This window comes from Chiloscyllium plagiosum, unplaced genomic scaffold (assembly GCF_037043375.1).
Source record: "Chiloscyllium plagiosum isolate Xiang-an unplaced genomic scaffold, Cpla_swu_hap1 HiC_scaffold_18, whole genome shotgun sequence".
NCBI classification, from domain to species: Eukaryota; Metazoa; Chordata; class Chondrichthyes; order Orectolobiformes; family Hemiscylliidae; genus Chiloscyllium; species Chiloscyllium plagiosum.
In genome coordinates, this window is record NW_028270156.1 from 55,285,999 (window position 1) to 55,302,477 (window position 16,479).

The following is a 16,479-nucleotide window of genomic DNA, read 5'->3' on the forward strand; positions in this document are numbered from 1 at the left end:
ATCTCACAAACACACCCCTTAGCAAAAAGGTAAATTCAAACTCAGATTCTTACAGGCAGGAGGGAACAACATCCAGAGAGAGATTTCAGAGAAAGTCAGAGAAATCCTTTACTGAAGCTTGTAACACTTTTGAACTCTTTCATCTTGTGACTGCTGCAGCAAAATAGACTATAATAAAAACCTGAACTGGGAGAATTGGCCACTCTCCTTCCATTGTTTAGTTGTTACTCCCTGAACTCTTTGGCACCTCTGCCTTTACGAATTCTCATCAAAATAAAACAAGGACAAAGTAACCTTTTTAAAGTGGCAGTGTCGTCACAATTGTTGGGCTTTTCACAATATAGGATTGCGTAAGTAATATACCAAAGTGTAGTTACCATCTGTAGAACTACATTAAAATCTGCAAAGGATATGAGCCCCGGTAACATTACAGCAATAGTTCTGAAGACTTGTGGTCCAGAACTTGCCAGTCCTCTAGCCAAGCTATTTCAGTACAGCTTCAAGATTGGCATATGTCTGATGATGTGGAAAGTTGCCATGGTATGTCCAAAACACAAAGGACAAATCAAACCCAGCCAATTACTACCTCATCAGTCCAATCTGATATGATGGTCATCTTGCTCAGCAATAACTTACTCATTGACATTTCAGTTTGCGTTCCACCAAGGCCACTCAGCTCATTAATTCATTATGGCCTTTAACCAAACATGAACATGAGAACTGAATTCCAGAGGTGAGGTGAGAGTGATTGACCTTGACATGCAAGGCTGCATTTGACTGAATGTGGCATTAAGGAGCTCTGGCAAAGCTGGAGTCACTGAGAATTGGAGGAGAGAATTGGTTGGAGTCATACCTGTTACAAAGGAAGATGGCTGTGGTTGTTGAAGGTCATTCATCGCAACTCCAGGAAATCCATGGAGTTCCTCAGGCTAGTATCCTTGGTCCAACTGTCTTCAGCTGCTTCATACATTACTGTCCTTCCATTACAGGTCAGAAGTGGGTATGTTCACTGACTGTACAATGTCAGCACCATTTGTGATTCCTCAAATACAGAAACAGTATCTGAGAAGTCACAATGGTGCTGAACGTTGTGCAGTCAGTGAACATATCCACTTCTGACCTTGTAATGGAGGGACAGTTATCTATGTTAAAATGCAGCAAGACATGGACAGTTTCTAAGTTTGGGCTGGCGTGGCAAGTAGTCCACAAGGGCCAGGCAATGACCATCCTCAACCAAGAGAGAATTTAGTCATAGCCCCATTACATTAAATAGTATTAGCATCATTGAATCACCCACTATCGACTTCCTGGAAAAGGATGTGGGGAGAGATGGTGGTTTAACCATTGATCTGAAATTGAACCGGAATAGCCATATAAGTACTTAGTCAATAAACTTAGGTCAGAGACAAGGAATCTTGCAGCAAGTAAATCATCATCTGATTCTTCAACGCTTGTTCACTGTATACAAAGCATACGTCAGAAATGTGATAAAAGCACTGCTCACTTAGGTGTAGGTCCAGCAGTACACAAGAAACCTGTTGCCATCCAGGACAAAGCAACCTGCCTGATTGGCACTACGGCTACAAACATTCACTACCTCTGCCACCAATAATCAGTAGCAGCCACATCTAACATCTACAAGATGCACTGCAGAAATTCTCCAAGGCTCCTTTGACAGCACCTTACAAACCCATGACATCTACCATCTAGAAGGACATGGGATGTAGGTATATGGGATGCCATCCTGCCTTGGAAATATGTTGCTGGAATTCCCTCCCTGTGTGCGTGTACTTACAGCAGCTGGGCTGTAGCAGTTCAAGAATGCATCTCATTACCACCTCCTCAAAGGCAACTAGGGATTGGCAATAAATGCTGGCCCAGCCAACAACACCCACATCCCGTGAATTAATTAAAAGAAACCTTCACACACAGCCTTGTGACCTACAGTTAGCTTACTTTTGATATTGTGAACAATGAGGGGGAAAAAATACCATGTATAGATTAGTAAATAACTGCATTGTATATTATTACTTGGTCCCTTAAGTAATAGTTTGTGTACAGATGCCATTAATATACTCTTTCAATTCAAGAGAATCTAAGTTGCACAACACTAACCTTTAAGCATAAAATATCTGTACTCTGAGGTAGTGATGACTGAGTTAAAGTTCTTTTCTCATCCTCTTATCTGGTAGACTCAGACAGTTAAGGCTTCATTTCGAGAATTTGGGAATCTCCAGTGATAAGTGTTACATTTCTATCTTAGCACTAAGTAACAAGCACAAAAGAAGAGCAATCTTCCCGTGTTTCATCCATTTATAACTCAGACCCATGTCTTTCTGTATGTTAGAATGCTTCAGGAGGACCCAGTTCTCTTTCAACTCTATAAAGACCTGGTTGTGAGCCAGGTGATCAGTGCTGAAGAGTTTTGGGCCAACCGGCTGGCTGGAAATTCCGTGGATAACTCTGTCTCTGGTAACAAGCAGGATATTGGAGTTTCTGCTGCTTTCCTGGTGAGGGTTTAATGTGAGGCAGCCTATTTCAAACTTCATGTCTGTTTTCTTTGCATATTTGTTATTGTATTTGCTGCTTGCAAAGTTTATTTTCAATTTGGGATGGTACATTGTATGGGTCTGAGGGATGTGGCCTTAGTGAGATTTGTGGCAGAATTGAATGAGATGTAATAAGACAGACTTGATTAGGGAGCATAAGGTGAAGAAACTCTTAGTGGGCAGTGACCATAATATGACAGAATTCGCCCTGCAGTTTGAGAGGAGGAAGCTGGAATCAGATGTACCAGTATTACAATTGAATAAGGGTAACTATAGTAATATAAAGGGGAAGCTGGCCAGAATTGATTGGAAGGGGAACCAATCAAAGATGGTGGAACAACAATGGCAGAAGTTACTGGGGGTAATTCAGGAGGCACAGCAGAAATTCATCCCAAGGAAAATTAAGTATATTAAGGAGAGGATGAGGCAACTGTGGAAGACAAGAAAAGTCAGGCACATCATAAAAGCAACAGAAAAAATATACAATGTGGTGAAGGTTAGTGAGAAGCCAGAAGATTGAGACACCTTTAAAAACCAACAGAGGATAACCTTAAAAATAATAAGGCTGGGAGAAAATGAAACATGAGTTCAAACTCGCTAGTCATATAAAAGAAGATTGCAAGAGTTTTTTGAGATCTTTTAAAAGGTAAGAGTGAGGCAAGAGTGGACATTGAATCACTGGAAAATAAGGCTGGAGAAATAGTAATGAAGAACAAATAAATGACAGAAGAACTGAACAGGTATTTTGCACCAGTTTTCAGATTGGAAGACACCAGCAGCATGCCAGAATCTCAAGAGTCAGGGGGCAGTGGTGAATGTGGTGGCCACCATTAAGGAGAGTTGCTGGAGAAGCTAAAAGGTCTGAAGGCGATGTTGTCAAGTTTATAGGGTTTGAGCTATAGGAAGAGGCTGAATAGGCTGAGGCATTTTACCCTGGAGGGTTGGAGACTGAGGGTTGCGTTATAGAGGTTCAAAGAAATAATGAGCGGCTCATTGGTTAGTACTGCTGCCTCACAGCACCAGGGACCCTGGTTCAATACCACTCTTGGGCAACTGTGTGGAGTTGCTCCAGTTTCCTCCCGCAGTTCAAAGATGTGTAGGTTATGTGGATTTGCAATGCTGAATTGCCAATAGCATCTAGAGATGTACAGGCTAGGTGGATTGGCTATGGGAAATGCAGGGTTATATAGGCTTTCAAGAGAGCTAGAATACAAGAGCTGAAATGTGTTGTTGAGGCTGTATAAGGCTCTGGTCAGAGAAGATGAGACTGTGCTGTGAAACTGTCTAGGGATTGTTAGGATGGGAGACTGGGTATGTTAGTGTGAGATTTTGGAATAGACTGGAGTACTGTTCTGGCTATGTTTTTTGCAGAAATTTATTTTGCATAAGTCTGAACATTTCAATCAAGTTTAATAATAACCGCTCGATGGTGTACTGCAATATCTGATATGTTCTGTCCTACTTTGCTCACAGGCGGACATCAGACCTCAGACTGATGGCTGTAATGGCCTCAGGTATAATCTGACCTCTGACATCATTGAATCCATTTTTCGGACTTATCCTGCTGGTGAGTACAACAAAACAGAAGTGTATAAATTTGAATTGGACACATTGGGCTGTGGGAGAGGCAGAGCAGTCTTTGTATCTGATCTCAACAATTGTGCCAAACTACTTATTTTGTTTGACAGTGAAACAGAAGTATGCAGAGAACGTTCCTCACAACATGACTGAGAAAGAATTCTGGACCCGCTTTTTTCAGTCTCACTACTTCCACAGGGATAGGATCAATGCTGGTTCAAAGGATCTCTTCTCTGAATGTGCCAGGATCGATGAAAAAGGTGAGCCTTAAACTCAAAGCAGAAACTTCCCAAAGCTGTATACATGGGCCTGAGTGTATATTTTTGCATATAAATAAAATGGTGCAAGTTTATTTTTCTCATTTGCACATGGGGTGTGGACTTTGCTGGTCAGGTTAGCATTTATTTCCCATCTCCAGTTACCCTGAGGAAGTCAAGATGTCTGACTTTGAGGGTAAATTGTACCTGGTGATGTTTCCATGCACCTGCCATGTGCCTGCTGCGCTTGTTCAAGCTCCTGGATTTGGAAGATGCCGGTGAGTTGTTGCAATGTATCTTATGCTCTACTGCCAATATCTGCTGATCTCAAAAGGAGCGAATGTTTAAGGTGACCAAAAGGTATAGGAGTGCAATTAGGTCATTTGGCCCATCAAGTTTGCTCTGCCATTGAATGAGATCATGGCTGATTTGATAATCCTCAACTCTACTTACCTGTCTTATCTCCATAACTCTTGATTGCCTTAATGATCTAAAATGTGTCTGTCTCAGCCTTGACAATTTTCTATAGTAAAGAATTCCATAGACTCAATATCCTCTGAGAAAAAAAGTTCCTCCTCATCTCTGTCTTAAATTTGCAACCCCTTACTCAGAGATTATGACTTCTGGACCTAGACTGTCCTGCAAGAGGATATCACATCTCTGCATCTATTTTATCAAGCCCCTGAAGAATTTTCTATGCTTCAATAAGGTCTCCATTCACCTTATTCTTCTAAACTTTGAATAGGCCCAACCTAATGAACCTTTCCTCTTAACATAATCACTGTGTACCCAGAAGCAACCTAATGAACTTTCTCTGGCTTGCCTCCAATATTCTTTCAATAAAGGGACCAGAACTTTTCATAATAGTTCTGTGGTCCAGCTGTGGTCCAACTAGTGCCTTTTATATTTTTAACAAGACTTCCCCATTTTTATACTCCATTCCTTTTGAAATGACGGCCAACTATCTGTTTGCCTTCCCTATTACCGACCGGACTTGAATGCACAAGGACTTCGAAACCCTCGATGCTGAAATTTTCTACAGTCCTTCCCCATTTAAATAATATTCAGCTGTTTTATTCTTCCTGCCGAAGTGCTTAATCTCACATTTTCCAACATTATATTCTTCTTGCTAAGTTATTGCCTGCTCTTTCAATCTGTATATGTTCCTCTATGGGGTCTTCTTCTTATCCATTTTTGTCACCTGAAAACTTGGCAATTCTGTCATCCAATTCAACTGGACTGGCCTTATAAACACAGCAGCTACAAGAGCAGCTCAGAGGCTGGGAATACTGCGGTGAATAACTCACCTTCTGACTCCACCAAGCCTGTCCACCACCTACAAGGCACAAGTCAGTGTGATGGAATACTCTCCACTTACCTGGATGGGTGCAGCTCTAATAACACTCAAAAAGCTTGACACCATCTTGGACAAAGCAGCCTGCTTGATTTACAGATGTGTTGCCAGCATTCACTCCTTTTACCACCATTGCTCAGTAGCAGCAGTGTGTGCTAACCACAAGATGCACTGCAGATATTCACCAAACCTTAGACAGCACCTTGCAAACCCATGACCACTTCGATCTGGAAGGACAGGGCAGCAGATACGTGGGAACATCACCACCAGCAAGTTCACCTCCAAGTCATTTACTATCCTCACTTGGAAATATATTGCCTTTCTTTCACTGTCACTGGTTCAAATTCCTGGAATTCCATCCCTAAGGGTATTGTGTCTCAACCTACAGCATGTGGTCTGCAGTAGTTCAAGAAGGCAGTTCATCACCACTTTCTCATGGGCAACTAGGGACAGGCAATAAATACTGGCCAGCCAGCAATGTCCACCTCCCACAAATGAATAAAACAAAATATATTTTGTAAATAATTGTGGACCTAGCACGGATCCCTGTGGCATTCCACTTGTTACAAGTTGCCTTCAGGAAAATGTCCCTCTCATCCAACTTCTATCTTTTATTAGTTAGCATTCTTCTGTCCATGCAAATAGACTACATCCAACACCATTGGCAGTTACTGTATTGAGAAGTTTTAACGTGGTCACTGTTCCCTAATGGATCTCTTGCTCTGAGATTATTTATTAAACTTGCCTCCTTACACACTATCAGATTCAAAATAACCTGATCTCTGGTTGGATCCATAAGCTATTGCTTCAGGAAGTTGTCCCAAAAGCTGCCTATTAATATTTTGCTCTGGCTACCTTTGCCAATTTGATTTTACTGATCAACATGAAGATTAAAGTCACCGTGATTAGAAAGCTACCTTGTTTTACATGCTCTCATTATCTCATAATTTATTCGCTGTCCTGTGGGCGGCACAGTGGTTAGCCCTGCTGCCTCACAGCGCTAGAGATCTGGGTTCAATTCCCGCCTCAGGCGACTGACTGTGTGGAGTTTGCACGTTCTCCCCTTGTCTGCGTGGGTTTCCCCCGAGTGCTCCGGTTTCTTCCCACAGTCCAAAAACCTGCAGGTTAGGTGAATTGGCCATGCTAAATTGCCCGTAGTGTGAGGTGAAGGGGTAAATGTAGGGGAATGGGTCTGGGTGGGTTGCGCTTCGGCGGGTCGGTGTGCACTTGATGGGCTGAAGGGCCTGCTTCCACGCACTGCAGATATTCTAATCTAATTTACAGAAAAGCTGCTGTTGTGTGTTTGGGGGGTTCCTTATTTCTTGTCTTTGGCATCATCCAATCTAAGGCAATTTCTCGTTATCATACTTGTTCCATGTTATACTAGCAAAGCTACCCCAACATCCTTCCCTTCATGCCTGTCCTTCTGAAAATTCATGTATCTCTGAAAGTTTAGATCATAACTTTGATCTCCCTGTAATGACTATAGGATTATACCCATTACACTCTTTGTACAGTAAATTCACTTGTTTTGCGTTTGGATATGACATCTATTTAGGTAAAGAGCTATTAATTTTGCCGTATCATTTTTTCCCCCCTTTCACCCTATGGGCTCCTGTTTTCTTATGCTTGTACACTCTGTCCTTTCCTGTCACATTCTGGGCATCATTATCAAAATAGTTGCCATGCAATGCCACCATATACTTTATTTTGTAAACCTATGTTTCCTCCCTCCCAAGTGACCCCTCCCAATTAAGTTAAAACCCTTTTAATTGGAATGAGGAGGGTATTGGAGGGAGGATATGTAGAATCTCTACAGCGAGGGAGGGGGCCATTTCGCTCATTGAGTCCATACCAACCCTCCGAAGAGCATCCCACTGAGACCCACCTATTCCTGTAACCCTACATTTCCCATGACCAATCCACCTACCCTGCACATCGTTGGGACTGTGGGAGGAAACCCACAGAGACATTGGGAGAATGTGCAAAATATACACAGTCACCCAAGGGTGAAATCAAACCTGGGTCCCTGTTGCTGTGAGGCAACAGTGCTAACCACTGAACCACTGTCCTGCCTACTTTGGGATGTATTCTGTCAAACTTCTGACTAGTGCCTTTTGGAGGCTGGACAGGCTTGGGGAGTTGGTTGCTGCAGGACTCCTAGCCTTTTGTCATCACATGTTTACATGTTTGGTCTGTTTCTGTTTCTGGTTAAAGGCATGTCGCAGAATGTTCTTAACCCAGGATTTAGTGATGATAATGTAACGCTATTGAATGTCAAGGGGAGATGGTTAGATTCTCTCTTGTTGGAGATGTTTCTTTTAGAGCAAAAGCTATTTTTTTCACTATTGAGCTCAAATCTAAATTTTGTCCACAGCCTACTGTGAGAGGGCATGGACTGTTTCATCATTTAAGGACATTAACTGAGCACCCTGCAATAATGAGAGAAAGGTTGCCATTGTGGCTCAGTGGTTACCACTGCTGCCTCACAACACCATGGAGATGGGTTCGATTCCAGCCTTGGGTAACTGTCCATGTGGAACTTGCACGTTCTCCCCATGTCTGCATAAGTTTCAACCAGGCGTTCCACTTTCCCCCTTCAGTCCAAAGATGTGCAGGTTTGGAGGATTGATTATGCTAAGTTGCCTCATTGTGTCCAGGGATTTGCAGGCCAGGTGGATTGGCAAAGGCATATGCAGGGCTATCGGGATAGCATGGCAGGGCTAGGTCTGGGAGGAATTGCTCTTCGGAGGGTAGCTGCAGACTTGATGGGGTGTCTGGCCTCTTTCCGCATTGTAGGGGTTTTAGGAGGTTTTATGATCTTCTAAGATCTTCTTTGAAATGGATGATAGGTGATTGAAGAAGTTGAAGAGCGTGGGACATAGGAGTTTCCCCGAAGAAACTCCTGCAGTTATCTTCTTGGACTGAGATGATTGGTCTCCAACAACCACAACAATCCAATGCTAGATATAACTCCAAAAATGGAGAGCTTTCCTCCTCAATTCCGTTGATTTCAGTTTTGTTAGGGTTTCACTCAGTCACACTCTAACCTTAATTTTAATTTGAGCTGTTTTGTTTTTGTTCGGCTAAGACTTAGAATGAGATCTGGAAGTGAGTGGCCTTGGTAAAACTTTACTGATGGGACCACAATTGGCCAGATAGATTTTGTCCTGCTTTTCTGTGGATATATGCATAATTTTTCACATTGTTAGTTAGTTGATAGTGAGATATCTGTACTGAAACAAGTTAGTTCAGGGTGCAGCATATTCTGGAACACAAGTTTTCAACACTACTTTTAATGTTTGGACCCCCTAGCTTTTGCTGCATTCAGGGCATCCACCTGTTTCTTAACTATGAAGGCATCACAAATGATTTTGCTCTGCCCTTACTTATTCTGTTTATAAAGTTATGATTGTTGGATATTGATCGTGTAGAGGAGCTGCAAATGCATGATTCCAGTATAGAGTCATAGAGATGTACAGTACAGAAACAGACCCTTCGGTCCAACTCGTCCATGCCGATCAGATATCCCAAACAATCTAATTCAACTTGCCAGCACCTGGCCCATATCCCAGCAAGTCCTTCCTATTCATACACCCATCCAGATGCCTTTTAAATGTTGCAATTGTACTAGCCTCCACCACTTCCTCTCGCAGCTCATTCCATACATGTACCACACTCTTGAGTGACAAAGTTGCCCCTTAGGTCTCTTTTATATCTTTCCCCCCTCACCCTAACCAAATGCCCTATCCCCCACCCCAGGAAAAAGATTTTGTCTATTTATCCTATCCATGCCCCTCATGATTTTATAAACCTCTATAAGGTCACCCCTCAGCCTCCAATGCTCCAGGGAAAACAGCCCGGGCCTATTCAACTTCTCCCTGTAGCTCAAATCCTCCAACTCTGACAACATCCTTGTAAGTCTTTCCTTAACCCTTTCACGTCTCACAACATCTTTCCGATAAGAAGGAGAGCAGAATTGCACGCAATATTCCAACCAGGCCTGACCAATATCCTGTATAACCGCAACATGATGCCCCAACTCCTGTACTCAATACTCTGACCAATAAAGGAAAGCATACCAAACGCCGCCTTCACTATCCTATCTACCCATGACTCCACTTGCAAGGAGCTATAAACCTGCACTCCAAGGGTCTCTTTGTTAAGCAACACTCTAAGACCTTACCATTAAGCGTTTAAGTCCTGCTAAGATTTGCTTTCCAAAAATGCAGCACCTCACATTTATCCATCTGCCACTCCTCAGACTATTGGCCCATCTGACCAAGATCCCGTTGTAATCTGAGGCAACCTTCTTTGCTGTCCACTATATTTCCAATTTTGGTGTCATTTGCAAACTTACAAAATATATCTCTTATGCTCACATCCAAATCATTTATATAAATGATGAAAAGTAGTGGACCCAGCACCGATCCTTGTGGCACTCCTCTGGTCACAGGTCTCCAATCTGAAAAACAAACCTCCACCACCACCCTCTGTCAGTTTGAGGGTGTTTGTATCCTGGAACATGAAGCTGCCAGTACTGTCCATCCCTGAGCAATATTTCTGTAATTGCTATGACATCGCAGTCCCATGTTCCTAGCCATGCCCTGAGTTCATCTGCCTTCCCTGTTCGGCCTCTTGCATTGAAATAAATGCAGTTTAATTTATTCGTCCTACCTTGTTCTCTGCTTTGTCCCTGCCTGCCCTGACTGTTTGGCTCGCCTTTGTTCTCAACTGTACTAGTCTCGGATTGAAATCTTTTCTCACTATCTTCCCTGGATTCTCCCCTACCTTACTAATTTAAATCCTCCCGAGAATCTCCAGCAAATCTCCCTGCCAGTATATTAGTCCCCTTCCAGTTTAGGTGTAATCCGTCCTCCTTGTACAGGTCACTTCTATCCCAAAACAGCTTCCAATGATCCAAAAATATGAATCCTCCCATACACCAGGTCCTCAGGTATGCATTCATCTGCTCTATCTTCCTATTCCTGCCCTCACCAGCTCGGAGCACCGGGAGTAATCGAGATATTACTTCAAGGACCTCCTTTTTAAATTCCTGCCTAACTCTCTAATCTCCCTTCAGAGTCTCAACCTTTTCCCTTCCTATGTCAATGGTTCCAATGTATAAAATGACCTCCTGCTGGCCCCTCTCCCACTTGAGAACATTCTACACCCTCTCAGAGACATCTTTGATCATGGCACCAGGGAAGCAACACATCATTTTGATTTTTCACTGCTGGCCACAGAAACGTCTGTCTGTACCTCGGACCAGAGAGTCCCTTAACACATTAGATCGCTTGGAATCTGATGTAACCCTCATCGCATTAGAGCCAGTCTTAATACCAAAAACCTGGCTGTTTGTGCTACGTTCCCCTGAGAGTCCATTATCCCCTACATTTTCCAAAACAGCATACTTGTTTGAAATGGGGAAAGCCACAGAAGACTCCTGCACTACTTGCCTACCTCACTTACCTTTCCTGGAGTTAACCCATCTCTATGACTGTATCTGAGACTCCTCCCCCCCCCTCCCTTCCTATAACTGCCATCCATCACATCCTCTTGCTCTTGTAAAGTCCTTAATGCCTCTAACGGCGCCTCCAACGGATCCATTCGATCTGATAGGATTAACAACCAGTGGCATTTATTGCAGATATAATCCTCAGTAACCGTAAACTCTCCCTAAACTCCCATGTCCGACAAGAAGAGCATATCACTCTACTAAAGGCCATTTTTGCTTCTTTCAATCTACAGACCCAGAAAATAGCACTGTCTTATCCCTCTACAAAACGCTGCTCCAGGTTAAATTAATACCTATGGCTTATATTTTAAGTTTAATTAACCAACATAGCTCAATAAAACATATAATCATGAAAGAACCCACTCTACTCACTACTGCAGACATTTTAAGGCCACGCTTAAAATCCATTTACCTGCTTCTATGCTGTGACCTCTCCCACTCTGGTTCCTCCAAGATCAGTTGTGAATTTCACTTTTTTAATTTTCCCCATCGCACTCCGATGTCCAGTGATACATGAATTCAACAGCAAAGGCAGTAACTGCTAACTCTGTCAGTTAGCAATGTGGGTCTCTCTCTCTCTCTCTCTCTCTCTCTTTCCTGCACTGACCTCACCATGTGCTTCCTTTGTCTGTTCTTCTCCCTTTTAAAAGTGCTGTTGTTTTGACTTTTTGTTCTCCAAAATTCCAAAACAATGCAACAGCCTATAAAACAGTAATTGCTGCTCCTGGAATTGGGGGAAATCACCTCCAACACCTAAAATACCTCGTGCTAAGTCTAATTGTAACTGGCTTAAATCATAAGAAACCCATTTTCTGTGATGTTTTCTTCTGTCATAGAACCTGAACATTCTCTCAGTAAGTTTTAATGGTCTTGTGTTTTCATCCTCAAATGCATATTGAATTAAAGGTTAGATGTTAACACTACATACATTACTTGGCTCATTCTGGTTATTCCCATATAGTAGAATCCTTGCATAGAATCCCTACAGTGAGGAACCAATTAGTCCACACCGACCCTCTGAAGAGTATCCCACCCAGACCTATTACCCTACCCTACCTAACCTACACACCCCTGAACACTATGGGCATTTTAGCATGGCCAATTCACCTGACCTGCACATCTTTTGGATTGTGGGAGCAAACCGGAGCACCAGGAGGAAACCCGCACAGACATAGGGGGAATGTGCCAACTCTACACAGACCATTGCCCGAGGCTGGAATCAAACCCAGGTCCCTGATGCTGTGAGGCAGCACTGCTCGCCACTGTGCCGCCCAATCTCTCACTTTTGTTATTTGAATGGTTCTGCAATAGAACCTCTTTTGTGCTATTTGTGCTGTATCGGAGAACAAATACTCTGGTATTTTTTCTTTGAACAGGTTTGAAGACTCTGGTTAGTCAGGGAGTGAAGAACCCTCTGGTGGATTTGACATCGCTGGAGGACAAATCATTGGGTGAGGTGAGCATTACATTTTCAAAGGTGAGAGTGGTCATGTGAATAATGTGTATAGTACCATGAAGTTACAATTATAGTAGGTACTTCTGATTTTAAGCAGTTTGCCAGGGTACAGTGTATCAAGTAGGGGAAGGCAACGGGCAACTGTTCAATCATTATTCTTGTCCTCATGATAACTTAAAAAATAGAGATTAATATGCATGCGGAGTTCCAAACTGTAATACTATGTTTTTCTCTTTCACTATCCCAGTCAATCTTAACATAAAGGCCTCTTTTGATAATGAGTGTGCATACACCTGATTTCAGACAGAAACATATGGGAGGAGTGGGGATGTGGAAAGTTGAGAGGTAGGAGTGTGACCTCCATAGGAAGGGAAGACTGAACAGTAGGACTAACATTCTATTAAAATTTTACTTTGAGCTATTTCATTACATGGCAGCTCATGGAAGCCATCCTCTCTCCAAGTAAAGACCATGGCAAATGAAGTGGAAAAACGAAAAGGAATGTTCAGAGGATGTGTCCAAAATAGTCACGATATGGAGGTGCTGGTGTTGGAGTGGGGTGAACAAAGTTAAAAATCACACAACATAAGCTGATGTTGTGTGATTTTTACTTTGTCCAAAATAGTCAGCATGCTTCATATATAATAAGTCTTTGTAGTTGATACTTGCAGTAATGGCAAATAGTGAGAGTTAGTTGCTTAATATATGTGTTCATGAGATCTAATTTTAATAATAAGTTCAGTTTTGTCGTTCCTTCCTTTAAACAGATCCTGTTTCTCTATTGCCACACATTGGTGGTTGGCTTCCTATCTTGCACTATCCATGGACTTATCATCCAAAACTCTATTCTATTCTATTCTATCCTAACTTCTAACAAGTCCTCTTCATCTCTCATTCTTTACTTGCTTCTTACCTACATTGATTCCTGTTCTGATAATATGTGGATTTAAATTCTCTTCCTTACTTGCAAATTATTCTATGATATCACTTTTCCCTATGTCTGCAGCTGCCTCTACAACCTGACAGAATCTCTGTGCTCCTCTGAGCCTGATGTTTATCACTCTACTGCTGGCAGCCGTACCGACAAGACACCAAAGATGTCAAAGTTCCCTAAACCTCTTAATCCTCTAATGCCCTTTAAGGTGTTCTTTAGAACTTTCTCCTCAGACTAAGCTTTTGGTCACAGTTCCTATTATCAACTAATATCATCCTATAAATGCCTTGGGACTTTTTTTTGCTATTACAACACAATTCGTATCTATTTAGTGGCTTTAATGGAGTAAAATAATGGATCATTGGCAAAATTTAATTCCTAGATGTAAGGAGAAGATGTACCAAAGCATCATCCAATAGATAGGTTTTAAGCAATGTCTTAAAGGAGGAGAGAGAGAGAGAGAGAGAGATTTAAGGAGGGAATTCCTGTGTTTTAGGGCCTTGAGGCCATAATTGGTGGAACATAGATATCTTGGTGTGTTGTAGAGGTGGAGGAGATTATAGCGATAAGGTTGATTGAGCCTTTTAAGGAATGTGACAAGGATGAGAATTTTAAATAAGCTATTGTTTAACTGGGAATCTATAGATGAATAAGCACAGGAGTGATGCGAGACTGAGACTTCGAACAAACTAGGGCATGGAGAGCAGTGTTTTGGATGACCTCATGGAATGTACCAGTTGTGAGAATGGCCAAGATTGTATTGAGGTAACCAAGTCTGGAAGTATAAAATAACAGAGTGTGCATTTCAGCAGCATTTGAGCTGAGGCACTGTTAAAGAGGTGGAGATAGTGAGTCTTTTTTATTTATTCATGGCATGAGGACATTGCTCGCCAGACCAGCATTTATTGCCCATTTCTAATTGCCCGCAGGGCAAATTAAAAGTCAACCATATTGCTGTGGGTCTGGAGTCACATGTAGGCCAGAGCAAGTAAGGATGGCAGTTTACTTCCCGAAGGACATTAGTGAACCAGATAGGTTTTTCCAACAATTAGCAATGGATTCATGGCCATCATTAAACTCTTAATTAGCGGGAATTGAACCTGGGTCCCCAGAACTTTACCTAGGCCTGTGGATTAACAAACCAGCAATAATACCACCAGGCCATCACCACCGCAGGACTGCCTCTTAATTAAAGGCATTGTATCAATGCACTTTTTTATTCATTCATGCATTAATGCTGATCTCTAATTGCCTTAAAGTATTGTTAAGCTGTCATCTTGAACCAATCTACAGTATTTGTTGTGCAGATACTTGCATAGTGTTATGTAGGGAGTTCCAGGATTTTGGCCAAGCAAGGTAGGTGTCTCGAACACACTGCCAGCCAAGTGAAACAACAGATATGATAGCCAAGTTTAAGAGGCATTTAGACAGACACATGAACAGGCAGGGAATAGAAGGATATGAACAGTCAGATGAAATTTGTTTAGAGCAGCATCATGGATGGCACAGACATGATGTATCCAAAGGCCTATCTCTGTGCCTATTCCTATTATTCTTCATTCTATTAATGTGGCACTATCTGTTGAGGTGGATACAAAAGGACCAACATCATTGTTGTAGTTGTGGGTATGTTCGCCCAGCTGGGAAGTTGATTTGCAAGCATTTTGTCCCCTGTCTTGGTGACATTTTCGGTGCTTTGGAGCCTCCTATGAAGTGCTGCAGTACTGCCTTCTGGAATTTATTTGGTTCCATTCCTGCTGCTTCCGGCTCCCGTTCAGGTGGTTCGTTGTAGTGGCCTGTATGTTGGTTCTAGGTCTATGTTTTTGTTGATGGAGTCTGTGGATGGGTGCCATGCTTCTAGAAATTCTCTGGCTGTCCTCTGTTTAGCTTGTCCTGTGATCGGTGTGTTGTCCAGACGAAGTTGTGGTCCTTTCCATCTGTGTGTATGGCTACTAGGGACAGCTGGTCGTGGTATTTAGTGGCTAGTTGATATTCATGAATGCAGATTGCTAGTTGTCTGCCTGTTGTCAAAAATAGTGTTTTGTGCAGTCTTTGCATGGAATCTTATAAATTACGTTAGTCTTGCACATGATGGGTATTGGGTCTTTTGTTCTGGTGAGTTATTGTCTGAGCATGGCTGTCGGTTTATGGGCTGTCATGAATCCAAGTGGTCAGAGAAATCTGGCTGTCAGTTCCGAGGCTTTATTTATATAAGGTAGCATGGCTAGTGAGTTAGGTCGTGACAATTCCTTGTGTTGTTTGTCTGCCAGGCATCTGCAGATGAAATTTCGGAGATATCTGTTCTTGCAAAGACTCTGTAGAGGTGCTCTTCTCTTCGCAGGTTGGAAGTGCTGCAGTGTGTTGTAGCCCTTTTGAACAGCGTCCTAATGCAGCTTCTCTTGTGTGTGTTTGGGTGGTTATTGTAGTTCAGGATCTTGTCGGTGTGTGTGTGTGTGGCTTCTCTGTATTCCTTTGTAGTGCATTCACCTTTCTAACATCACATCCAGGAATAGGAGTTGTTTGTTGATTTCCTCTTCTCTCGTGAGTCTGTTCCCTGTGAGCATAGTGTTGATACTGTAGTGTGTGTTCTCGATTTCTGTTGTCTCAACAATAACAAAAGTGTTGTATACACATCTGATCCAGAGTTTAGGTTGGATTTGTGGGAGGGCTGTTTGTTCCAATCTTTGCATCACTGCTTCTGGTATGACCCCAGAAATGGGTGGTTCCATTGATCTGTTCATATTTGGTCGTTGAATGTGAAGTCTGTCGTCAAACACAGGTTTAGTAGTTAGAGTATACAGTCCTTGTTGATAGATTCCCCGTTGTGTCGTCT

The 16,479-nt window shown here is 42.4% G+C and overlaps 1 protein-coding gene across 1 annotated transcript in view; it reads left to right on the plus strand.

Annotated features, from left to right (window-relative positions):
- Positions 1–16,479, plus strand: part of gtf2h1 (general transcription factor IIH, polypeptide 1) — a 69,866-nt gene that overhangs the window by 20,176 nt on the left and 33,211 nt on the right. The window contains exons 5-8 of the mRNA XM_043706099.2: positions 2,348–2,510; positions 4,023–4,116; positions 4,238–4,387; positions 12,633–12,712. Of these exons, the coding sequence (XP_043562034.1) occupies positions 2,348–2,510; positions 4,023–4,116; positions 4,238–4,387; positions 12,633–12,712 (487 nt within the window). The remainder of the gene's footprint in view (positions 1–2,347; positions 2,511–4,022; positions 4,117–4,237; positions 4,388–12,632; positions 12,713–16,479) is intronic.